Below are 26,112 nucleotides of genomic sequence, written 5' to 3'. Positions count from 1 at the left end.
ATGGCAACACAGAACGATGACAGTAGAGGAAGCCAAAAGCTTCACCGAAAGGTAAGCAGACAACCTCCAGGACAGACCAACAGACCCAACTATGGGATGAACTCACACCTTCTGCAAGCATCAAACCTCAGGGCAGAGCTCTGATAGGTCAGTGACCTCCCCCAGCATGACAGGTCAGCACCAGGGAGGACCAGTCATCCTTCCTCACATCCCACAGGCCAGCAATGAGGCTCCATCTTGTGGGAGAACCTATCAAATTTCATTAGCACCTTGCAGGTTACCTGCCAGTCAGTGAGGTTCTGTGACTGACACACGAATGGGGAAATGGAAACAGAAATAATTAGCGATCAGTGTTCAAAGAGGGTTGTTGTGGTATTTCACATCCACATATACAGTATTTTAATCAGATTCATCACCTCAATTACTCTTTCCCCATCCCCACTACTCAACTATTATTCAACAGTTTTCAGTGACTTTCCTCTTGCCTTCTTCATCCACAGATGCAGTTTATTTCCATATTATTCATCTGCTAAAATTGTCTTTTCCCACAACTACAAACATGTATACAAACATTTTGTATGATTATATTACTATATATATACATATATATATACCTAAAACTTTACGATGCTAAATGTAATCCCTATGGTAACCACAAACAAAATAAATAGTATAAACAAAAAGTGGTAAAACAGGAATTTAAACATTTTATCACCAAAAATTTATTTCATCACAAGTGACAACACCAATGCAGAAAATGGGACCAAAAACTATTAAGGCATACAGAAAACAAATAAGAATGTGACAAAAGGTCCTTTGTTAACAGTAATTACTTTATATGTAAATGCATTAAGCTTTCCAACCCAAAAGATGGAGACTGGTAGACTAGACTATTTTGAAAAACCATACAGTGCTCATAAGACAAACTGAAAAAAAAATGGTAGAATTTTTTGTAAAGAACAAGCAATAACAAGGATGGCTATACTAAGGAGACAAAATAGATTTTTAAATCAAAAAATTTTTCAAGAGGTCAAAAAAACTACGTATGTAAAGCTGCAAAAAGCAAAAATATGTAACAGTATTGATGGATCATCAAATTATATGAAGCAAATCTCACAAGTTGAAGGGATTTAGGTTTTTTTCCAATAATATTTGGAAATTCCAATATTCTATTCTCACTATAGATGAAATAACCAGAAAAAGATAGGTAAGAAAGCAAAGAATTTGAACAATAGGATAAAACAAGTATGAATAGTAGAGGAAAATACTACAACAACAAAAAACCCTCAAATAACAAATATGTTAACTCAATAAAACAAAAAATATATATTAAAATAAAGTATAATGTGAGATTAATGGTGCTGTTTATGGAGGACACACCTATAATCCTAGCACTCACGGGGCTGAGGCAGGGGGATTGAAAGTTCAAAGCCAACCTGGATTGCATAGCATGACTGTTTCACAAAAACAAAAGAATGATCTAAGAGTAAGCTGGTAAAATGGCAGAATGTTTGGTAGAATATTTGCCCATCATGTAGAAGACCCTGAGTTCAAGGCCCAGCACTGAAAAAAAAAATCAAAGATCCTAAAAGAATCCATGGGCAATGCCACCACTCTGTTTAATTACTATCAGCCAGAACCAAAATCCCTTCAATGCAATTCCAGGAGGAGCATATCCTATGTGAGTCCTGGGGCCCTGATTTGGTTTACAGATGGACCCTAAACCTGAATGCTTTGGGGGAAAAAAATCTCTGCCCCCTAACTTGGTCCCAGGGACTTTATATGCTGGAATACCTCAGCCTTACCCTCCAAGGCAATTCTGTGACCCTTGTCTGGTGATGGGAAGAACATCAAGGCTCAAAGAGGTTTTGTGTTGTTCACTGCCACACTATTTGAAAATGGCAAGTCTTGAATTTCAATAGACTTGTGCTAACTCTTAAACACATGTCTTTTACCAATCAATCTCTTTCTCCCTGAGGAGAGCAGAAGTCAGAAGACAAAACAGAATGCTGTGCAGAGGCTAGGAGAGCAAGAACAGCTAAGAAAACTGACCTTTAGTGGGTCCCCTGCTCTCCCTGGCCTGAATCTCTCCCAGAGGACCTGCTGCCAAAACTGGGGCATTGTTGTACTCCAGGTAGGGTGAATATATAGTCACCATAAAACCACAGGATGACTTCATACATATTCCATCCGTCCACGGAGGAGGACTGCTGACACACAGGGAGGAAATAACTTTAATAATAAAATGACTCTAATTTCCTGGACTTGGGAACTGTTTCTGTCTTTGTGCATTTACACAATTTTGAGTTCTCCAGATTTTTTTTCTAAGCTAAAACTGCCTCGTTCCATTTTGTGTGCTCATCTTATCCCTGAGGTTTGTGGAGTCATTTTGACAGCATAATTATGTTCTCTGGGGAAATGTATTTTCATGAAGAAAAGACTGCCAGCCTTGTCTGTGAGGAAGCTGAGGAACTCTATCTCCCATTCTCCTGCAGGTGTGTTTAGGAAGGAGGCATCACTAGCACCCCCTGCAGGGATGCAGGTAGGTTTGCATTCACAAAGGCTGTGTGGCCCCCATTAATGGCAGCATCTAGTTCAGTTCTGGGCCTATATAGCTAGTCCAGGCAAAACTTGGGACTCCCTACCTCACTCTGCCGGCACTATCTCGGACAATAAACACATTCCTATCTTTTCAAGTCTGCAAACCACATTTTCTATTTTGCAACCTCCCTTCCCCGCAACTCTCAGGAGCTACAAAGCCCAAAGGTAAGAGAAAGGATTTTCAGCATGAGCTGAGGCAGTATAAAGCCTCATCGTATGCTGCTTTTACCAAACCAGGCCTGTTTGGCTCATCTTTAATGTCAATGCTAAATAAATGACATTTACACATAAGATAAAACCATTGTAGTTTTTTTGGGGGGTGGGGGATAGTTTTTCTTTTCCGGTTTTGTGCTTGAGCTCAGGGCCTGAGCACTCTCCTTGGGTTTTCTCATGGCTAGAACTCTACCACTTGAGCCACAGCATCATTTCCAGGTTTTTTTCTATGTATGTAATACTGAGAAATCAAACCCGAGTCTTCATGCACGCTAGGCAAGATCTCTACCACTAGGTCAAACTTCCAGCCTTGGAAATACTTTTATTATCTCCAAGTAGTTGTGCAAAGGAGTTGCTGTTTGCCAAAGCTGTTTAGGCATACAGTGTATCATGATCAATGTCTCCCTTTCAACATTTTCACCCACCCCTCCAAAAGCCCTTGCTTTTATCTTAATTTAGGTTATATATTTATTCTGCTGTTTAACAAAGCAGCTTATGTGTACAACACATCTTGATCTGTGGCATCATTTCAACATCTTCACTGACAGTTCTTAATCTTGTGGTATATACAACCAACTGTTACCTGCTTTCTCCTTTCCCCCTTCATTCTTCTACCTCTCTCTCATTGGCTCCACACTCCCCTCTTGCCAGTATCTATTTCCTGGTACTTACTTTGTTGGGTTTTGACTTAATCTTTTCAAAGAATTTTGTTATTTCTTCTCCCCATAGAGGCTATTGCACTTGCTAATTCATTTATAATCCCTTGCTTACCACCCAGTGTGTTCGCTTGTAGATTTATAGGCACATTCTAGTGCCACAAATGAAATGAGGGAAACGATGCAACCTATGCTTCTCAAGGTCTGACTTGCTTTGCTTAATAAAATGTTTTCCAAGTCTTTCCATTCCCTTACAAATGGTACAATATTATTCTTTCTGATGAATGAGTAAAAATGTATTATATTCCAAGTAAAATATTCAGGTGTATAACAACTATAAGGAGAATTTATTTGCAAGATGGCCAAGAAAGAGTAAGAAATCTAAGGCTCAAATCTACCTCCTCAAGGACACGGTTTGGGGATCTGTATAGACTAAGGATGGGTGCCTCAAAGAGTGAAAAAACATGTCTGGAGATAAAGTAATCAGAGATATGTGTGTGTGAATTGAACTTCATGGCTGTTCATGGAATCCATCCCTAGAAAAGAATGGTGTTAGCCTACTATGGAAGGAGAGAGGAATGGAAGGGAGGGAAGGGAAAGCATAAAGGGGAAGAGAGGAGGTAGGTTACTCTCGTATCTGATATATGCACAGGCCCAAGTGAAGAGTTGGTGGATTCAACAAAAACAGCCTTCAGATTCCTAAAGTATAACCCAGGCAGCCTTTCTCATCATAACCCACATGTCAGGGGAAGCTCCAAGTGTGTCACCAAGCTAGTAGGGCATGTCCTAGTATGTGAACTGGGACTCTCTTGGACTGACAAATATTTCTATCACATTTTCTCTACAATAAGTTTCCACATTTCATACTTTTACAATCACATATGAATACTTATAATCACAATAAAAAATATCATTAGTGAATAAGTGTTGACTATAAGATAACAGAGAATTTATTATGAACTGTCAACTCATACTTCTCTCAGGGCCTCTGCTAACCTACGGATTGAGGGATGATTCTGGAAAACCATTCTGAGTATAGGGTCTCCCTGCAGGGAGCACCCGTGTAGGGAGGAGCCACAAAGATGATTTCCATCTTGGTGAACTACTCTGCAAGGATACGGAGATGCTGACAATGGAAGAGCCACTAGGGGACGCTGGTTATCCTCTGGGAGCCTGTGAGATCAACCCCCAAACTTTTGCCATGAGTCTCCTGGTGTGCCCTAGGGTCACAGATGGAGACAGCAGCACACAAAGCAGAAATACACAACAGCCCTGATCTGCTTACCCCTGACAACACGTATGTGTCCTGGGTGTGGGTCCCTGATAGGACAGAGCCAGCAATGGAGGATGGAGGTACAGGGAGAGTCCACTGACAGCCCAGCTGGGTAGATGAATGAACGAACAGGGGCCAGGTAAGCTCACTGGCATAGTACAGCCAGTCTAGACTGTGGAACAGTGTTTCAAAAATCCAGACATCTTTCCAGTCATCTTGCTGAGTGTGTTTAGCTTGTTGGTCATTTTATGTCCAGTCTGACATAGATTTTCCATCAGATGACCACCTCCCACATTTTATACACCAGTACAGAGATACTCATATCTACAGACACACCAAACCCTCAGCAAACTCACCCCCCCACCACCTCATCCCAAGTGCCTGCATCCACAGCTGACTATTAAAATGTTGGAGAAATGGAAAGGTTTTACAGTTTAATGCAAGGTGATTTCATATTTCATTTCACACTTACCCTCTGGAATGTGTCCACTCAACTCCTCTTCCTGTCTCACCCTCTCCACCTATCTCTCAGTGACAATGAGCTGTTTGCTCTCTTTTTAGCTCTAGTCATGTAGTTTTTGCTTCTTGGCAAGACACTCATTTGGTTTTTTGAACTTAGACACTTCACAAAACTCATCAGACCTCATAATTTGAAGACAGGTACTCAGAAGGGCCCAAAACAGTCTGCCTATAGTCTGTGGTCCAATTCACACTCCATTTCTTTCTCTCCCTCTAGAAGAGAAGCTTGAGCCTCACTATGTACATCCAATTTAGGATGATCTGAAGGGCCAAACTTGTCTTTCTTGAGGCATGGTGGCTTTGCTGTTGAGTAGGCATGATATACTATTGCTAAGATGTTTCCTAGAGGAAACAGGGGCCCTGCCCACTGCAACCATGATAGAAAGAAATGCTCAGAAATTAGCTCATTAATTCTTTCTGATGTATACACTGTAGTGGGCTGGTTGGGTCATATAGAGGTCTGAGAGGTCTTAGAGGTATTAGTTTTAGCTTCCATACTAGTTTCTTCGATGAACAATAAGTTTCTTTTTCTTAGTTAGTTTGGTACTGCAATAAACATGGAAGTGCAAATGATTCTTTGACATACTGAATTCAGTTCCTTTGGATGAAAGCCTGTTAGGAAAATAGTTACATCGTATGGTAGTTCCATTTACAATTTTTTGAGGAATTTTTGTTTCCTGTAATGGCTGTACCAATTTACATGCCCACCAACAATTGCAAAAGGGTTTCCATTTTTTCACTCACATGGTAGTGAAGCCAAACAAATTAGAGAACATGGGAATGGGAACAAATATCAAAGAGCTATGCAAACTATTGCATTAATAGGTATATTTAAAAGGATTTTCTTTTTGATTCCTGCTCATCCACTAGATTTGTAGCCAGTAGTAGAAAAAAATAGTGCCTTTAATCTTGCCCTAATGATGTGCCCCAAGTTCTGAGTAAACAATTCGTGGGTTAAATATCTTAAGGGGGAAAATGCTCTGATAAAACTCATTCTTTGGTTAAAAGAGATTCTTGCTAAAGGAAACAATGGCCAAATTTAATGTGCCTAGACCCAGCTCCTATCTTCAAACACTATAACCACAGGAATTATGTCATTCACCAGATGCTCAGAACAAAATAAATAAATAAATCCTTATCCAAGAATGTTTAAACCAATTCCCTCGCCCTAGTTAGCTTTAATAAATATGCCCCTGATTTAAAAGTAGTATAAGACTGTCCTCACAATGCCCACACCTTTGGAATCAGCCTTTCGAATGCGGCTTTCTCTTTTGCTTTGCTTGCTGAACAAAACTCTGCTAATTTCTTACCTGTGTCTCATCTTGAAATTCTTTTCTGGAGCAGAGACAACGATCTGCCTGGATCATATAGGGGTTGCTTCCTTGTTGGGAATCTCCTTGTATCCAAATTGATCCAGAAAGTCTCATACTTTTTTTTGTTTCCATGTTTTGTTCTTTTTCTTTCTTTTATTTTATTCAGTTTGTTTAATTTAATTTTAGTCAAGGTGATGTATGAGGATTACAGTTACATATGTGAAGTCATGAGTACATTTCTTATCAAACGTTGTTGCCCTCTCTCTCATTTGTCTCCCACTTTCCCTCCCTCCCAACTCCTTCCCAACAGTGTCTAGTTCATTTTCAACATACTGTCTTGTGAGTATCACTTTGTCCTTCGTCTCACCATTTTGTTGTTCACCTTCCCCAATTCAGATAAATGTATATCTGACACATGAATGTATACAAGACACAGTGCACCAAAATCAAATATAGTGACAACGCACAATAAACCATATTGGGAGGGGAGGAGAAAGAAAGAAAAAAGAAATAATTCCTTTTCTCTTTTCTTTCTTTCTTTTTTTTTTTTTTTTGGTCAGTTATGGAGCTTGAACTTGGGGCTCAAGTCTAGTACTCTACCACTTTGAACCACAGTGATACTGCTGGTTTTCTGGTGGTTAATTAGAGATAAGAGCTTCATGGCCTTTTTTGCCCAGGCTGGCCTTAGACTATGATCCTCAAATCTCCAACTTCTGAGTAGTTAAGGATTACAGGCATGAGTTACCAGCACCAGATATTCTATCTTTTTCATAATGGCCATTCTAACTGGAGTGAGAGAATATATCTCTTTATGGTTTAGATTTGCATTTCCCTGATGATGAATGATGTTGAATATTTTTCATATAACTATTGACCATTTTCATGCCTATCTATTCAAGATCTTTGCTCATTTCTACTGAATTGTGAATGTCCTTGCCACAAAGAAATAATACATGTTTGAAGTAATAGGTCTGATTAATATGCTGACTTCATCATTACACAACATGTACATATGTCAAGGCATCACACTGTGTCTTATAAATATATACAACTATGATGTATCAGGTAGAAATTAAAGAGCGAGAGAAACCAGCTGAGAGTCATCACAGAAGGATGTACTTGGTCTTAGCAGGAATTAAGTCTTACCAAAGCAAAAAAGAGAGAGAATCCATATTCAAGACACTAGACACAGTTACAAAAAGAAAAGGTTTCCATTCCACAAAGGCAGCTGTGATCTTATCAGAAAGCCAACTAACATCCTGAGTTCCCAGGAAATTCGCCAATACTGTCTATAGTGATGCCACACAGGATGAGGGCACAGGAAAAGAGGACATGGAGTGGGTCAGAATCCATCAAAAGGATGAAAAAAATAACCAAACAAGAACCTAGCATCTCCCAGGAAAATTCCTGACTAATGCTTGAAACACATTTCAAAAGGGACAAGATGGGACGCAAGAGAGAATATCAGAACAATAAAGTCAATGATGGTGTTTATTCAGAAAAAAAATGAGTAGGAAAAAACATGTAGATCAGTCTTATAAATTAACTTTTAATAGGCCAATAGGAAAAAATGTACCTGAGCCTAGTGTGGCAGAACACACTTGTAATCTCAGCACTTCTGAGTGAGGCTAAGCAAGAGGTTGGTAGATTCAGACCAGCCTATAGCAAAAAGGGTGACAGTGGCCCATTCCTGTATTCCTGGCTACTCAGAAAGCTACAGTGGCTAGGATGGAAGGTTACAACTAATCTAAGCAGAAATGTTCACAAGAATTCTCAGATAACAGCTGGATAAGGGCAAGCCTGGCCCACCTGTTATCCTAGCTACTAAGATGCCTGACATAAATGGATTCCCCCCATCCCAAGCTCTCCCCTGGATAGGAAGTAAAACACTATCACAAAAATTGCCAGCAGACAACAAGGCTGGAATTCTTAGCCAGCAGTTAGGAGTCACTGCCTAACAAGTGCCAGGACCATTCAAACTCCAGAATTGCCCAAGAGATGTAGCTGGGGACAACTAAACACCCAGAGAGAGGCCAGTACATGAAATTCCACAGCCATTGGTGAAGAAATCCATGAGGGCTACAAAATATACAGCAATCAGGAAAAATAAATTATATCTCTATGCAGGGTCTTAATGGATGAACCAATATATTGTTAAATGAGAATGCTGAACAAATAATATACTCAAATTTAAGTGACAACAAAAAAGAAGAAAGAAAAGAGAGCCCACAGGTGTATCCACATGTTTATAGTGCAATGAGGCACTCAGCATGAGAGAAGCCATGATAGTGCTGGAGAGCCAAGGCAAGAGTCATGATGATGCTGGGAAGCCATGGCCAGAAACCGCTAGACAAACTGGTGACAGCCCCTAAGAAAAACAAGTACTGGGTATGGTTTATGGGCAGCTGATTTTAAGAAGTGAGCTTGGCACCCACCTTGTTGACAACCAAATATTTTGCTTCTGTATGCAGCTTCTGTATCTTGTTTAGTTTGCATACTATAGGAGAGTTGGAAAGATTCCTTGTAATGCATGACCCACCCACCCCTCATTTGGAGGTATAAAAATCCCTGCCTGTTGTTACTCGGGCTACTTCTGGGTCCTGATGCCTAGAAGTAGTTCTAGCTGATTCTAATTGGCTATTGACAAATTCCTTTTTGCTACTAATAAATTACCTCATAATTAAAATTCAGTTTTGAGTCTTTGGTCTATTCCCTGGGGGTCCTCAACCCATTACAGTAGGGCCATGAAGAAAGACTTAAAGGGGAACATGCAAAACTGTTCACGTAGCGATGTATGTGTGTGTGTATATGTATATGTGTGTGTATGTATGTACATATGATGCAATAAGGGTGAGAATGGGGGCAGGAAGTGTGCTAGGAATAATTGAAACTTTAAATTAAAAAAAAATCCCTGAAGTTACACTTTCAGCTCCAGCTCAGAAAGCCTAGCACTTTCTGAGAAAGTCATAAGTCAGTCACAAAAGCAAACACTTCTGCTAAAGGAGGCTGCAGCCCAGTGGTAGGGTGTGGGGTTAACATGCATGAGGCTTTGGAGTCAATGTTCAGAACCAAAAACTAAAACCAAGCAAACAAAAAAAAGGCTTCTGCTCATTAAAAGATAACATTTAGAAAAGACAAGACACAGACTGGGAAGAATTTTCACCATATGTTTATCTGATCAAGGACTTCTATTCGGAATATATAAAAATATAAACCAACAGCTACAAGATAAACAATCCCATTTTAAAAAGAGACAAATTTAAAAGCTATTTCATGAAATAACATATGCACATGTCTCATAAACACATGAAATGATACTTAATGTGACCAGTTGCCAGGAAAATGTGAGTTATGAGCCACAGTGATAACACCGCTCTGTGTCAAACAAAATGTCTATAATTAAAGACCAGGAGCCTCACATGGAGGAAAAGAAAGGGAAACAGTGAGGTAGGCATGGATGGACAATGGAAGACATAACCCATGGCAGCCAACCTGTGGTGCACAATGATTCTTGTTCCCGTAGTGCCTCAGTGCCTCTCCTCCCTCAAAATCCTACACCAGTAGTGAAGTAATGCCTCGTCTACAAGCAGACATGACCAGTTAGGTTTACTGCCATCCTTGTATCCTAAGATAGGACAGAAAGAAAGCCAGGCAGCCTGTACACAAGCCATGAAGCAATCAGACCAAAGCCTGCAAAATGAAGGACACCCAGGTCAGGAGATAGGAGAGGAGCCCTGCACTATAACAACTGCCCTCTGAGAAGACCACAGCAGATTCTCCAGTACTGACAGCCTGTACTCAATACTTTAGCCTTCAGTAATCTTGCTGCTTTATTCTCCTTCACTATTCCTCTGCCTAATTCTTGACCTGGTAGAAACACAGACCTGAATACCTTAACATTCTGGGGACGAGTTAGAGCAACATAGCCACACACTGCTGGGAGGAGTCAGTGGCACAGCGACACCAGAAAACTCCCAGCATAAAACAACGCATATACCTACCAATGACTCAATGCACTCCCAAACATGAAAAGAAAACATGACCTCCCGAGGAATTGTACAAGAACATTCATAGCAGCATGCTTACAATGACAAGAAACTAGAAAAATTATGATACCTCAAGGAGTAAATAAGTAACAGAATGTGCTCTGGTTTTAGGCCGGAAAGCTACTCCTCAATAAAAGCGATGGATAACTGATTTAGAGCACACACTTCAACCTCCAGCACCGTACCTTACACAGCACGACCCCTGAGGTTGAAAGGCAGCACTCCTGTATGTGGAGTTCAAGAAAGGGCAAGCTCACCTAGGATGATGGTTGTCTAAGAAACAGCTGACTTAGGGGACGGAGCACCCAGAATTTTCTGATGATGGATTTTCTCAATTGAAATAAAAAGTTAAGTTTTACTTCAATTGCAGCAAAGCAGCCCATCACAGAGGTCACTGCAGCCAAAGGAAAGCCAGGGAGAAGAGCACCACATTACTAGCCAGGAGCCAGTGGCTCACTCCTGTAATCCTAGCTATTCAGGAGGCTGAGATCTGAGGATCATGGTTCAAAGCCAGTCTGGTCAGGGCAATCTATGTGATTCTTATCTCCAGTTAACCACCAGAAAAAGAGAAGTGGAGCTGTGGCACTAGCCATGAGTAAAAAAACTCAAGGACAGCACCGAGAACTTGAGTTCAAGCCCCAGAACTGGCACACATATGCACGCATGCACATGCACACACACACATAGCCACATTACTTGGCTCACCAGTCATGAGGGGTTTCAGGTTTTGGTACCCTTGTCCAACTTTCCCAGGCCACCCAGCCCTACTTAGGGCCTCCCAGACCCCCCCACCCCGTACCAGCCCTGAAAACTCCTTGGCCTGCATGCAAGTCTCAGCCACAAATCCCCACTGCTAGCTGGCTGCCTGGCCACAAAGCACTCGGAAATGGTGTGTTCTCATCCAGGTGGTTCTTGTTAATTTTACACCAGGTACAGGAGCACAGAGCCGAATCCCTAAGCCTAACATCACAGACCTCAACCTCTCAGCTTCATGTTTCTATCACATTCCCCATAGTTCTAGGAGTTATAACCTGGGTTTCAAGGATTCTGTGTGCAGGTTTAAATAAATATGAGTTTTCTCTATTTCTTTTTTATTTTTTCTTAAGTCTCCTTTCCATGTTCCTCAGGTCTCTCCATGACTTGTTCCCTACTCCAAAATATTTGTTTTCCTTGGTCTCCAAAGCAGACAAGAAAGGAAGGGCCCAGTTGTAGACAGTGTGCTAGGCTGGGCAATAAGGCCAGGAAATGGGATTGTTGCTGTGCCCTTACTGGGCCACCAGTTCATTTAGAGGGTTCTTAGACCATGAAGGGGCTAGAACTTAGAGGGTCCTACCAAGGGAAAGGGTGCAGGCATCCATCTCCCTGTTTGGATCTAGGAGCTCACCACCCTTTCTATGTCCAGTGGACAGACACACAGGAATATAAGACACTAGGAAGCTGCAAATCTCAGCCTACCAAGCAACCAGCAGCCAGGCACCCAGATTGGCTCATGAATGATGCCTTTACCAAGCCAGCTCGTTCTCTCTCCCTCCCTCTCCCTCCCTCTCTCTCCCTCTCTCTCTGTCTCTATCTCTCTCTCTGTCTCTCTCTCTCTCTCTCTCTCTCTCTCTCTCTCTCTCTCTCTCTCTCTCTCTCTCTCTCTCTCTCTCTCTCTCTCTCTCCAGCTTCCCCCCACATACCCCCCAGTCTTCCTCCTCCTCCTTCTCCTCCTCTTCCTCCTTCTCCTCCTCCTTCTCTCTCTTTCCTTCCTCTCTCCTCTCAGTGTCAGAGCCATGGTCTGGACTGGAACATGAATCTTTAGATCCCCATATGTCTGTGCCTTTGAAAGTTACAGCCAAGGCCAGATTTCTAAACGTAACCTCTTTATTGTCTAATACAACAAGTTCCATGGAAAATCTGAGCATTTCTTCTACCTCATGAAAGGTCCTTCACAACCTCCTCTAACCAGAGCCTGTAAGCAATGCAGCTACTCTATTGGCTGAGTACAGTGCCCCCATTCTTCCTGGCAGACCAGGAATATCCAAGTTAATTGGTCACCAGGGGAAGACTAGGCTGCAGAAGGTAATAAAACATATCGACACTGGCAAGAGTTAATTAAAGCTTTTACAAGAGTTCATTCAAGGAGGGCCATTGAGTTCAGGCCAAATCCCAAAGCGCAGAGAAATTAATGAAATTCACACTCTCTCCCAAATCTATTTCGGTACTAATAAGCCATCCACAATTAGCACATTTACTCTTCCTTTAATGACTTCATTTATAAAGGCAGAGCATAAAATTTGTTGTCTTCAGAAAAAGGCAACAGTATTTTCTTTTTTACAAAACATTTTAGCTTTGAGCAGATAACAAAGAGTTTGGGAGGGATAAGAGGGGAGTACATTGTCCAAAAAGAACTGTACTAAGTACCTGGCTTATGTAACTGTGATCCCTTTGTACATCACCTTTATAATAACAATTTTTTTAATATTTTAAAACAATGGATTGGGCAAAGAACAATTACCAAAGGCAGCAGTTTGAAGAATTCTAATGAGACATCTTCCTCCAAGGTCTTGACCAAGATCCCATCCCCTGACAGGACAGCAGAGCTGGTGACACATAGAAGAAAGCCATAGAGAGGACACTAAGTGATCCCAGCCAGCCGCTAAGAAAGCACCACCTGGAAAGAGAACATACCAAGCACACACAATGTGCCATGCCATGCCTGCTGACCATGTGGGTAAGAGACTGGGGTGGCCTTTTGCAGGGACAAACACGACATCTTCAGCCCTTATTCCAGGAGAAAGTCCAAAACTGGCTACCGTATCAAGTCTTCCAGTTATTTCAGTGATTATTGTACCTCTCTCCATCCCCAGGGTGCTTGAAGACACGTTCTTAGAGCTGAGGGAGACCAGGGGTCAGACTCCTGGGGACAGCTCCTGGGGGTGAGGTCTGCCTTTGGGCACCAATGAGCCCTGGTTGGTGGGGGGCAGAAAGGATTCAAACATACAGTAGGAATCCCTGACTTGTGCATGGTTCCTCAGTGTTGTATTTTGAGTGGAGTGTGATCGATGCAGGTGGAATGAGGAACCCCTCAGTCAAGCAATCATTGGGCAGAGAGAGCAATGTGTCACGGGGACTCCACTTCAGGGGAAAGGCAGCTTACAGAGAAATAGGCCTTAACAACAAAAGGGCCCCAGTTCAATGTGTGATATAGCAGAGAGAATTTGGGGGATGAGCACTGGAGTATTTACTGAACAATTCTTTCAACTTTGCTCAACAAGTGTGAAATTTGTATAATAACATGTTGCAGGAAGAAATCAAAAGAAAAATGGAGTTGTGTGCGCAGCCATCTCCACCCTGGTCTGCCAGGAAACAACTGATTTCCTGCCCACTTGAGCCAGTCAAACACAGAAATACCCAGAGTAGATCATCTCCACACTGGGAATGCCAGGCAGGACAGAGAGGGCTCTGAAATCCATCCTAAACTCAACCCTTTAGAGAGGGGCTGTGCTCAAGAGGGACCAACCACAGCCCTGACATTGAAATCTGGAAATTTTATTTAAAGCTACAGAAACAAATGACAGGAAGCATGCCGGTACATCTATATATCCTCAGTTCTTTGTCAGCCAGCATCCAGCCAAATGAATGATACCCAAGAGTTATCAGCTCCTGCAGGAAGGTGCCTTGGGCACTTAATTAACACCCAGATAATAAATGGGTCCTCAGACACAGAAGGGGGCTGAAGCAAAAAATGCCATCCTTGCACATGTAAATCAGCCATCACTCTGTGGAAATCCAGGAGGGGACCATGGAGGAAAGGTAGAGGAGAGCCCCAGGACATGTATGCTATGTGGGCAGTGTACATGGCACTACAATCTCCCAGGGTGCTTTTAAATGCTTATTCCCAGGTTCCACATCCAGACCTCCATGGGAAGGAATTGAGAACCTGAACCTTATGGTGCCTGCAGAGCCATTCTGATGCACAGTCACGATGAGAACCAAAAAGCCCACTAGAAGAGATATCTAGGTCCCAAGACAGAGCTCTTGGGGGCCCTGCTCACCTCTCATAGTTCCAGAACCCACTAGTAAAGCATCACTGTAAGAAGGAACCATCTAGAACTGCTCTCAGCCCCTTCCTCACCATCCTATAAGGTCCCTGAGTGACTGAGGCCAGATGCCCATAGCTGAATTTGTTCCTGGACCACCCAGCTTAGGCTTCCAGCCCTACCTGTCTCACTCCCTCACTCCTCCACCAGTGCGCTCCATTATAAAATAAGCAAGGACCACCTGGGTGACAAAAGGCCAATTCTGTGGGCATTAAATTGCACGAAAAAAAAGTGAGGTTAGCTGGCAGCTATGAACCTAACCTGATGATCAAACCACTGGGGGCAGAGGAGGTATCCAGCTGCAGGGAGATGTCCAAAGACAGATGCAAGGCTGCTGGATCCCTGGAAAGTTCCCTAAGCAACATTAAGGATATGAATCATTTTGTGGAAGCACAAGGCAGAAAGGTAGGACAGCCAGCTTGAATGTCAAGCGAACCCATCCCTTAGTTCTGGCAATCCAGAATTGAGTCTCCATGTAGGAGGAGGAGGATCACCATTCCTAGAGGTGGGGGGAAAAAAGGGGATACTGGGACTATAAGAAAAGGGAGTGGCAGAACCTGTTCTGTGGATAGAAGGTATTGGTTCTTGCTCTGGTGATCAAGTCAAGCAGAGAACTGTTCTATGTGGTCAGAAGCCCTCTCGGGCTACAAGCAGAGAGATTTCTGACCCCCAAGGCAGAGTCATCAACAAGAGCTGGAAACTGACTTTCTGGTGACCTGCTAGATTTAGCAGACAAAATTATGGAAGGTCCAGCCAAAATGAGTTTCAGAAAGTGACTAATTTTTAATGTCAGTATATCCCGTGCAACACTTAGGACATTAGCAAAGTAAGAAAACACAGCCAAGTACTGCAGTGCATGCCTAATAGTGCCAATTACTCTAGAGCTGAGGCAGAAAAAATACCTGAACCGAGGAGTTCAGGGAAGACTGGACAATATGGTGACAAACTGCCCCCCACCAAAAAAAAAAAAAAAGAAAGAAAAGGACAAGATAGATGAAGAGGGGAAGAGAGGAAGAGAAGGAAGAGGAGGTGGAGGAGGAAAAGGAAGAAGGGGTGGGGAGGAAAGTTGCAAAACGTAGGGCCATTTCTTAAGCCACATCACCACCTTGTGGATAAAAATCTCCTTACAGGCTCCAAAGTTCTGGTGAAGTATTGGAATTACATGCTTTTTTTTTCCTGCTGCTGCTGCTTTTCTTTCTTTTTAAAAAATGAAGTATTTTATTATCTTTAAGCATTTGTACAAAGGATTTACCATTCAACAAATCAGTAGAAGACTTGGATCTTCAAGGAAATGAGTGGATAGACTCCTTCCCAGTTTCTTGGCACTTCATGAAACTGAATAGTTGCTGCTGGTGATATGGAGGAACCAGAGCTGGCAGGAAGGGCCCCTGACTTACAGCCCCTAGAGGATACTAAGGGATCTGGAGTATCATTATGATCATTATTGTGCTCAGTATTAGTGTCATTTATAAACTACTGGTTAGAGACACTTGATATTCCCCCCCCACATACACACACACACACCACCCCAGTTGTTATTCTCACTGGTGTTAAATGGTCCCTTACCTCTTTTGATAGTCAGTATTTTCCCTGGAGATAGGAGAGGTCCCTGGCTCGTGTCTGCATTTGCTATGCTGGCCAGTAATTGATTATGTCTTAAATAACCTCACCTGCATTGTCATCTAGGTGACCATTTTTCTGTGGCCTCCTCAGTGGAGAGGATTTTTGGTAAGTATGGTAGCAGTCTGAGCCTCCCACAACTCCAGTCCCAGATCTTTTCTCCTCTGGATGGAAACTGAACCCTGTAACTTGCTTCTAACCAACAACATAAATTGAAGGTGACTAAAGGTCTCTTCTGCAATATCATCCCCTAAGATTATAATTCCTTTTCCTACGATTCTCTTTTCTTCGGCCAACTTTAAAGAAGCAAGTGGCCATGTGTGAAAGTCCTATGAGGCTAGGAACATAAGTGACCTCTAGCCACCAGCCAGTAAGGAACTTGACACTTGGGACTACCATTTACCAGCAAGGAGCTTGGAAGTGGAGGTTTCCTTGTAAGCCCATGAGAAGGTACAGACTGGTAAGACTCTGAGCAGAGGACACAGCCCAGTCAGGCTCAGACGCCTGGCCCCTAGTCTCTGTGAGATAAAAGTACCTGTCGTTTCAGCTGCTACATGTGTGGTTCATCATGCTAGAAAACTGACAGAAAGCAAATACATCAGTGGAATTTCTTTTGGGTTCCAAAAGTGATGAAGGTAGGACAGCAACAGGGAAAATAACATGGAGACCAGGATCTGCCCAGGGATACACAGATAATACTGCCAGGTTAATCAATGGTGTGAGCTACAGAAGATTCAGTAAAGGAGAGTGGGGAAAATCAGACTGATCTTCCTCAGCTGATCCTCCAAGGTTTTCTTTGCCTGTTGCAAGGAAATACAGATCTCCCTAGAGACCTACCCAGAGGGGAAAGAGAACCTCACTCATCCTATCACTGCCAAGCCCTGGAATTCCAGAACTCTTCACCTTGGAGAGTGTTTCCTGCCAACCTGAGTGGGAGTGAGGATTCTAATGGCTTGGGCCTGAGCCTTGGAAGTCCCCGATCTTCAGGATCTGCCAAAATCACCCTGAGCAACTTCATAGCCCACTAAGGTGAGGCCACATACCCTGAGGAGAAAGAGTGTGCCTTGGCTTGGCAACCCCAGGAGTTCTTCCCCCTCATCCCTCCCACATCCACTCACATCCTGGGGACCAGGTATCTTCTGCAGGAACTCCACTTCATGACCAATGAGTAGACAAAGCCACGTGTCTAACATGACCAGACAATGGTCAAGGTCATCACCAGGTAGACCAGGGGAGTCAGACAACCACTCATGTCAATGAGAAAAGAGGGGGAGTAACAGAATAGGTTATATCAGTGTCCCCCAACTCTGAGAGATAAACGAGCCTCCAGAGTCAAGGTGTGAGAAGAGTCCTATGTCCTAACCACAGAGTTTGCAATGGTGCCTAAGAAGGTGTTTCCATTAAGCTCCAGGGAAATGCTAATTCTGCTGGCCCAGGGACTACACTTTCAGATGCAAGAGGTTAAAAGATAGAGTGGGTTAAAAAATGAGCGAGTGGGTTCATTAATGAATTAATGCCTAAGACTCAGTACAGCGCCCACCACTCCTGCAGTATGCACAGAAACCATGCACTTAACCCACATAAGCATATGTGTAGAGAGATACACAAACACGTGTACAACTACACATGTGTATTTAACATTCTCATAATGCTCAGCCACACACAGAGAACTATATAAATATACAGTTGCATGGACACAACAATACATACTTGCAAACTCGAAGACAAATGTCTATACCCATATGTATTGGTGGAGGTTCTCCAAAGCTAGTGTGCTCAGCTAGGTGATTCTATCACATAATCACTGAGTGATTAGTAGTTAAGCATTCAGTCTCTGCTAATACCCAGTAACAGGCCACTATCTGATCTCAAAGCAAGAGTGGTCATCTGAAAAAGATGACAGGACCTTGCTCCAAAATTCTAATGGCCTTTGCTCAGGATGGTTCTGGAACAAGTTCAACCATGGTGAGACAAATTAAAGCAAAAATTTCACTGGTCACCTGATCTTCATAATCCATTGCACTGTCTGAGGCCCCGTGTGGTTCTCATCCAGGAAGAGCTAGTATACAGGAGACTTCAAAAGACCTTACTGAGTGAAAGTCCATGTTGCTGAGCATAGGTGTATGTGGCTTCCATTGCTGCCACCATGACCACTTTGTGACCCAGCCAGGTGGCCACTGGCCTGGCTGGTATCCACAACGCAGATCTCCCAACTATTCAGTATTTAAAGCCCTTTCTTCCTCCTGAAATCACCCTGGGGTGACATGAGACACAAATCCTTAGTCCATTCAGAGACATTTTCACAGCATCTCTTCATCAAATTACCTTGTCCCTAATTTTCTATTTATTTTACTTCCAAGTCCTATATGCTCCAGCCAAATCACTGGGCACAGCCCATACATTGGTGTATAAATGTATATAAGGCCATTTGCTTTTCAAGCTCAGTATACTGCCAGAGATACACTGCCTGAAGATGATAGATTTTGACTCCTACCCCCAAGAAGATACTATTCCAGAAAGATGTTGTCCCCAAAAGAGGATATAATGATGCAACTATTCATTCTTGAGTGGTATCTACCTGTCATACAAAACCTCTTATCTATGGACCACAGTTTTTCTTCTCCCTCTGTCACCTGATGGGGTTGGAAAATCTCTATGATGTAGATATAGGAGAGCATGTGTAAACACCAGGCCATGTTCTGTGTTCACTACCCAACTAAATGGTTGCTATTCCCAAAATACAGGAGAAGAACAATTAGAGAGCTTTCAAGGATGCTGAGGCTCCCCTCACAAATTCATTTGCCATAGCAGTGGTGAGGTCTATCTTCTTAGTCCCTCCCACCATGGATCAAGTAGGTCTTAGATAGCAAATTCATCCTCACACTTCAATCTCCCCAAATTTTGGTTGGGTTTACTCCCACCCTGTGCCATATAAATGCCTCTTCAGTAAGTCCAGAAATGTCATTAATGTAACAGAGCAATGTGAGGTTCTAAGGAAAGGAAAAGTGACCAGTGTTCCCCCAAACTAAGTCAGATGCAGGGCTGCAGAGCTGATAAGCCCTGAGAAAGGACCCTGAAGGTCTAATTCCAGGCTTTGACCAAATGAAAGCCATGGCCCTCTACTTTAAACCAAATCAAGTCCAGCATTTCTACCTTTTGGTCCATGTTTCAACAAAATTAACCAAGCAACGTCTTGCCAACACCCTCAAATGAGGCATTGAGTACAGGATCTGTTATTGAGCCTGTCTCAGTAAGTTCAACCTCACCCAACTTTATGCTCTCCTTGCCATTATCTAAACCCCTCGAATCCATTCCTGTGAATCTTACCCAGGTTTTTGTCTGTATAAATTTAAAAACTCAAGTATTTCCTTGGCTTTGAAATGCAATTCCTTGTGGACCCCACTTGTAGGACCTAGTTGGGATTTGCATCTGATTATAAGCCAAAAAGCCAAGGGAGATGCTGGGGAAGACTTGTGGAGAGTCAGTTTTGTCCTGCATGACTGCCTCACAGAAGGCCATTGGAGTTTTCTCAGGAAGGCAAGGTGAACTCCCTCAGACAGAGAATAGGAACAGCTCTTCCACCAAGGGTGAGGACAGCATTCATCTTTTGGAGCCAGATTCCTTGCCAGAAAAACAAATATGACCAATCACATCCTTGAACAAGAAATAGCATTTGGGCACAGGAAATCATAGGGATTCTGCTTCTGAAAGCAGCATCTCTCCCATGTATGGCACCGGGGTAGAATACTATGCAAGCCTTTTTTCACAGGTCTATTCTCTTCTTTTCCCTCCTCCTTTCCCCTCCCTCCCCCCAGCAAGGCATGGCTGCTTGGAAACTTCTATAAAGGAAGCAGTTGCCCTTGTGGCCAGTAGATCTAGAGATGAAGAACCTCTAGTCAAAATGATTCAGCAAGAAACCACGGCCCTCCCCAGCCCCAAAGAGGCAGTCCCTACCCTGCCCTGGCCCAGGCTGCACTCAACCTACTCCACCGCCCTGCCATCCTCCAGGACAACCCTGCGGCTGGCCAAAGTGCTACTCGCCTTCTTCTGCCTTGCTCTCATCACCTGTGGGGTCTTAGCCCCAGGTAAGAGGAGTGTCTCCTGAACTCCAGGGGATGTTGTGGCTAAAACTGCTGGTGGCAGCTTCAAGGGGTGTCCTGGGATTCCTCCCCAGATCTAGTGTGCCCCAGAGGATCCCCAGAGGCTCTGGGTCCTGGGAGCAGTTACTGCTGCTGGGAGGAACAAGATTTAGGAATGAAGCATGTGGGGAGGCTGTCCCTGCGAGATAGAGAAAGAGTCTTTTGTTCCTTCACCTCTGCATCCTTAGCTCCTCTCTGATTTTTGGCTCTGGGGTGGGTGGGGGGAGGGGGGAATGGACTGTGATCAGGTCACTACCACGGCTCATCCTTCCTGCCTGCCTACAGGCTGCTGTCCTGTGACTTGGTTCCAGGGACCCTGAAGATCAGACATCTGATGCCCAGTGGGGAAGGGGTTAAGAGAAAGAGGAGCACACTGCCTATTCTCTGAAAACCAAGGCAGAGGAAGGCACTGATTGGGTTCTGGGAAACTGAAGCATAGCTAGTTTAGGTGATTTGTCCAGATTACATAGCCTTGAGCATCTGCTTCCCTAGAAAGATCTGGCTGGCTGCTGCCCTTTCAGGGCACACAGACTTAGCCCCAAAGTAGATGAAGACTTAGAGGGTTTTACTCATTAACAAGAAAGCTGGCCACTGGCCACAGGCCAGCAGGTAAGCACAACCCCTGGCTGGAGCTCGGTCACAAGTGACCAGTCAGAAGACTTCTGTTCAGGGAGGACCAGTGCAGGGGATGTTCTGGAGCCCTTAAATCCAATCTGGAGGCCAAGAAGCCAGGTTCAGGGAAGTGGCCCAGCTTCAGGCTCCTAGCCTGATAAGGCATGGAGGCTATGACTTAGCCAGGCAGACAGAGCAGGGGCAGAGAAATGGCTGCTACCATGCTCAGAGACAGCAACAAGTCACAGCAGCTGGGGAGGAAGATGCTCAGCAAACAAGTGATTAGCACACTGCTACAGGAGAAGCTGGAGATAGTAGCTGGCTGAGGCCAAAGCACCTGCTCCTGCCTATTCCCTGCCTTCTTAGCACACACACACACACACACACACACACACACACACACACACACACACACCCCATCCCTTCTCTATCTCCCCCTTTCCACTTCCCCAATCCCACCCCAGCCCCATTCTTACCCAGGCTGCCTTCCATTCCCCTCCACCGGTTGGGGAGGAAGCCTGTGGCAGAAATGAACATTCATATCAGACAGTGAGCTCGCCTCAATCCAGTGAGGTCTCCTAAAGGGAATGTGGAGACTACTCTCTCACCTCTCCCACATTTTAATTATTCATACTCACTGCATGAGTTCTGTCCATCCCCACGGTGGCCTCCCCTCACAGAGCGAGGACAACAGTGGTAACAGGATTCATGGAATCCTTGAGATCTGAGATGCTACATGTCTGTTAGTGTCCCATTACTCACCTTATTGCCTTCCTCTTTACTGGTGTGTGAAGCTGGGCAAAGGCCTTCCACCATGTCAGACCACTCCAAGGCCTTATCATGGCAGCAAGAGCCCTTCTGGGCTGACCTGGGCTTCTCTGCCCTCAGATTTCCTCCCTGCCATTGAACCTGACAAGCACCCAAAGTCCACCCTCACACAAGCACAATCTGAAAATACCACAGACCCCTGCCTCCTAGCTGTGGACACTCCAAAAGACTGAGCCCTACCACCCATAAAATGGGCAATCATGGTACTCTAGCCTGCCCTGGGGAGCTGTAGTTGAGTGGTTGTAAAGTGATGCCATACAGGGCATGGTGCTTTCAGTAACACCTCACCCCTGCTCCTAAGTCTGTGTAGTCAGCCCTCACCGTCCTCACCACCACCACCATCACCATCAACCCTGAAGCTGGATAGTTCCTGAGATGTCCAGCTAGGGCCTCTGGTCCTTATTTGTACAGTGGGGGTACAGAGGGAAATCAGAGGCCCCTCTAAGTGTCAAAGAGAGCAAAGTCTGGCCCCCTCCCTAATTCATCTCATGATCCTTTATGGCCAATCCCTCATCTCCTTCACAATAGATTTTGTGGAGGGGCCCAGGAACAGCCAGGACACAGGGAGAGTGCTTTGTGTGGCTTCCCAGCTAAACTGCATAGGTACTGGGCCCCAGGCATGCTCAGCCCTTGAAAATGAAGGAAATTGCCACACTGGTCCCCTTGCAGTTAGTTTAAAAAGCTACATTCTTCTTTCTCAACCTGTCTTCTTCCAGGTAGGGCCCTGGCTACCATGACTCTCTGCTGCCTCCCCTTTTCCAGTTAGGCTGGCAGCAGCCTCTCTGCCTGAGACCTGTGGCAGGGAGCTACCTACAGCATGGCATTGTGTCAGACCAGTGATACCCTGGGGACAAGAGGGCCTACTTGGGCAGCCCTGGAACACACCACTGCATGGGTCTGGAGGGTGTGGATGAAGAAGGGGCTGGAATCCTCATGAGCAAAGAGATTGGGTACCACCAGGCACAAGGCAGGACACTTAGACTAAATACCCCACCATCATCAATCTTCTTCTCTGGTTCTTTTGTTTCTTCCAGATTTCTGTTCCCAGGTCCTTAACTCGGATTTGAAGCCAGAATTTCCCAAATTCGTAAGGACCAATGACCCAGGAGTCGTCAAAGCAGCCAGGCATAGCGCGCAGCAATTCAACAACTGCACGAATGATCTCTTCTTGTTCAAAGAGTTCCGAATCAGCAGAGCTATGGTACAGATGCAGGGAGGGGGTCTGGTCATGAGCTTCTCAGGGGCAGCCCTGAGGAGCAGAGCTGTAGCACCTACCCACCTAAAGAATACACATGGACAGGAGGCCAAAAGCAGCACCAAAACCAATGTCACCTGGAGCTGAGCACAACTTAAACCAGCAGGCTTCTGGGCTAGACCTCTTCAGTGAAAACAGGAGGTGGGGCCTGTAATAGAGTTCACGGAAGTGGGCAGCCCTGTAGAGTGGGTCACTGCTTTGTAGAATAGACCCACCCCTTATATGCACAAGCTGTGCCAAGCCATTCCCCTCACAAACCCTCTACCTCCAGCTTGCTTAAGCATCATACCCTACAGTGCTTACTCTCCATAGTGACCTCTCACACCCGCTCCCTACTTTCCTAGCCAGAGGGGGCCCTACAGGAAATAACCTGCCTTGCTCAACTGTTTCCCCAAAACATCAATGTGGATGGTGGGATCTAAAAGTGAGGACATGGAACCCCAGGAGGTGGCTGCCCAGTGATCTCTGTGACTTGCTAAACCCAGGAATACTGAGCAGCTACCTGCAAGTATGGAAAGCTGGCTTTAGATGAATGAAATACACATGCGCTAGTGCCAAGGGGAGAGGATGGATGTGGAAGTAGCATCACAGAATTCATGGTAACACTGGGTCACGGGGCTAGAGAGACTGGATCTGAATAAGGTGCTGCCTTCTCCAGAGGCTCTGGACCCAGTGTCCAAGATTCTCTGTAAGGAGGGTGTGACATTGCCCCTGAGCCTTGATAATGCTGGGGACCTCATTCGGGTGGTATAGGGTGAGAGTCTAAAAATTGAGGAATGTTCTCGCAACTGTGCAGGAACAAGACAGAAGTGCAGGGTGCCAGCTAGGATTACAACTGTAATCCTAGCTAGTCAGGAGACTGAGATCTGAGGATTATGGCTTGAAGTCAGCATGGGCAAGAAGAGTCTGTGAGACTTTATGACTCCAATTAACCACCCAAAAAGTGCTAGCTTTGAGCAAGTTCAAAGACAGTACCCAGGCCCCGAGCTCAAGCCCCTGGAGGAAGAAAGGGAAGGAGGAAGGGGAAGGATAGAGAGAGGAAGAACTAGGTTGCTGCCATATCCAGGTGGAAACGGCCTATTCTGGAACTCCAAATAAACCACACCATTCCCAGGCACAGGGAGAGGCTGTGCTTGCTATGGGAGGCTTATGGAAACCAGGAATTGTAGCATTCTTTTAAACATCCTGTGAGGGCTGTGGGGTAGGTACAGCTGGCAGATGGAGGGAGGGGCAGGACTCTTTACCTTAAGTCTCCTGAATGTGGAGTTCTGGGCAAATAAGCCATCCTTTCTTGGATATAAAGCCCTTGTCAGAGCCAGCAGTAGTAAAGGAGGGAGGGGTTGTAGTCCAAGCCTGCTTCCTCCCCAGCAGCTCTTCTGGCAAGTCCTGAGTTTTCCTCCCTCTCAGCAACCTCCTTACCTATCGTAAAATAGAAACCGTTTTCATCCTGTGCTGAGTAACCAAGAAGCCTAGTCCTTTACTCCCTTCAGATCGCAAAAGGACTGAAATACATGCTGATGCTGGAAGTCAGCAGAACTACATGCCAGAAAACCAATGCCCCTCCTTTGGACAGCTGTGACTTCCAAACCAGCCCCACCTTGAAGTGGGTAAGGCAGATGGGCTGTGGCCACCTTCTCTGTCCCAGGCTCTTCACCACACACCTCCAGGCCATGGTCACTTCTCTACTGGGGAGGGGGGGGGGCACAGGCTTTTGGATCTCCCTCCGGAAGTCAGATCTCCAGTGTTCCCCACCACATAGGGACATGGGAGCAGGAGGAGGGGCTTTCTCAGAAACATATCACCTGTGAAACCTCTGTATTCCCCAAGTGGCACATCTCAAGAGAGAAATGCTAAGGATTTGGGGTGAAGATTAAAACAAGCTTTCAAACAATTCAGAAGTTATATACATATATATACGTATAATATGTCATCTATGGAATATGACATAGCTCATATAACATGATATATAAAGTATGATATATCATGTATGGTATATGTTATATATATATATATCTCCATAAGAAAGCAATATGGCAATAGTTAACAATTCACAAATTGAAATATTTTTATTCTTTTTATAGTTGTACAAAGGAGTTGCCATTCAACAAAAGTTTATGAGTACAGTGCAATACAGTGTTGACCAATGTCTTGACCCCTTTCAACATCCTCACCCACCCCTCCTAAGCCACCCTTCCCTCACTTTTTTTTACTTTTTAAGATACGTGTTGAACTTTTCTTTTGCCATTTTAATTAATTTGTAGGGGTGAAAGTATATATTTTTAATAATTCTTTCAACTTCTCTTGGGTTTAAACTTTTTTTTTTTGGCCAGTCCTGGGCCATGAACTCAGGGCCTGGGCATTGTCCTTGGACTTTCTCAAGGCTAGAGCTCTACCTCTTGAGCCACAGCACCATTTCTGGCTTTTTTCTATGTATGTGGTACCAAGGAATTGAACCTGGGTCCTCGTGCATGCTAGGCAAGCACTCTACCACTAGGCTAAACTCCAGGCCCAGGTTTAAACTTTTTAAACAATAAAAACTGGGAGCAGGAAATGGAGCTATAGCTCAAAGTGATAGAGCACTAGCCTGGAGCAAAAAGAGCTCAGAGATAGGGCCTAGGACATGAGTTCAAGCCCCATGACCAAACAAACAAACAAAACACCTGGGAGTTGTATCTCAGCAAGGAAAATACACACACACACATACACACACACACACACACACACACACACAGCTCCTGGCTATCCAGGCTCAATCACAGAGTGAGAGCTGCCTTAGGGAGCCAGGCCCTCTGCAGCAGAGCAGTTGGGGTACTCAGATGAGCCCTTCTTTGTTGCAGGTTCTGAATTGCTACTCTGAAGTCTGGGCTGTCCCTTGGCTGCAGAGCTTCGAGGTGCCTGTTCTCTACTGTCATTGACTTCCTTCTGCCTCCACAGCAAGACCTTGGCTTCAACAAA

General features: G+C 44.4%; 1 protein-coding gene across 1 annotated transcript; it reads left to right on the top strand.

Annotated features, from left to right (window-relative positions):
- On the top strand, positions 1-26,112 carry Cst7 (cystatin F). The gene is made up of 9 exons (XM_090352922.1): positions 1-51; positions 1,979-2,134; positions 4,510-4,645; positions 4,695-4,823; positions 16,390-16,431; positions 20,139-20,408; positions 22,937-23,103; positions 24,648-24,764; positions 25,995-26,112. Exons 1-9 carry the CDS (start codon positions 1-3, stop codon positions 26,070-26,072), a joined length of 1,146 nt encoding a protein of 381 aa, XP_090209048.1. The 3' UTR covers positions 26,073-26,112.

This window comes from Megascapheus bottae, chromosome 18, assembly GCF_031878675.1.
Source record: "Megascapheus bottae isolate mThoBot1 chromosome 18, mThoBot2.hap1, whole genome shotgun sequence".
Classification (NCBI taxonomy): domain Eukaryota; kingdom Metazoa; phylum Chordata; class Mammalia; order Rodentia; family Geomyidae; genus Megascapheus; species Megascapheus bottae.
This window is presented reverse-complemented; position numbering and strand designations above follow the sequence as displayed.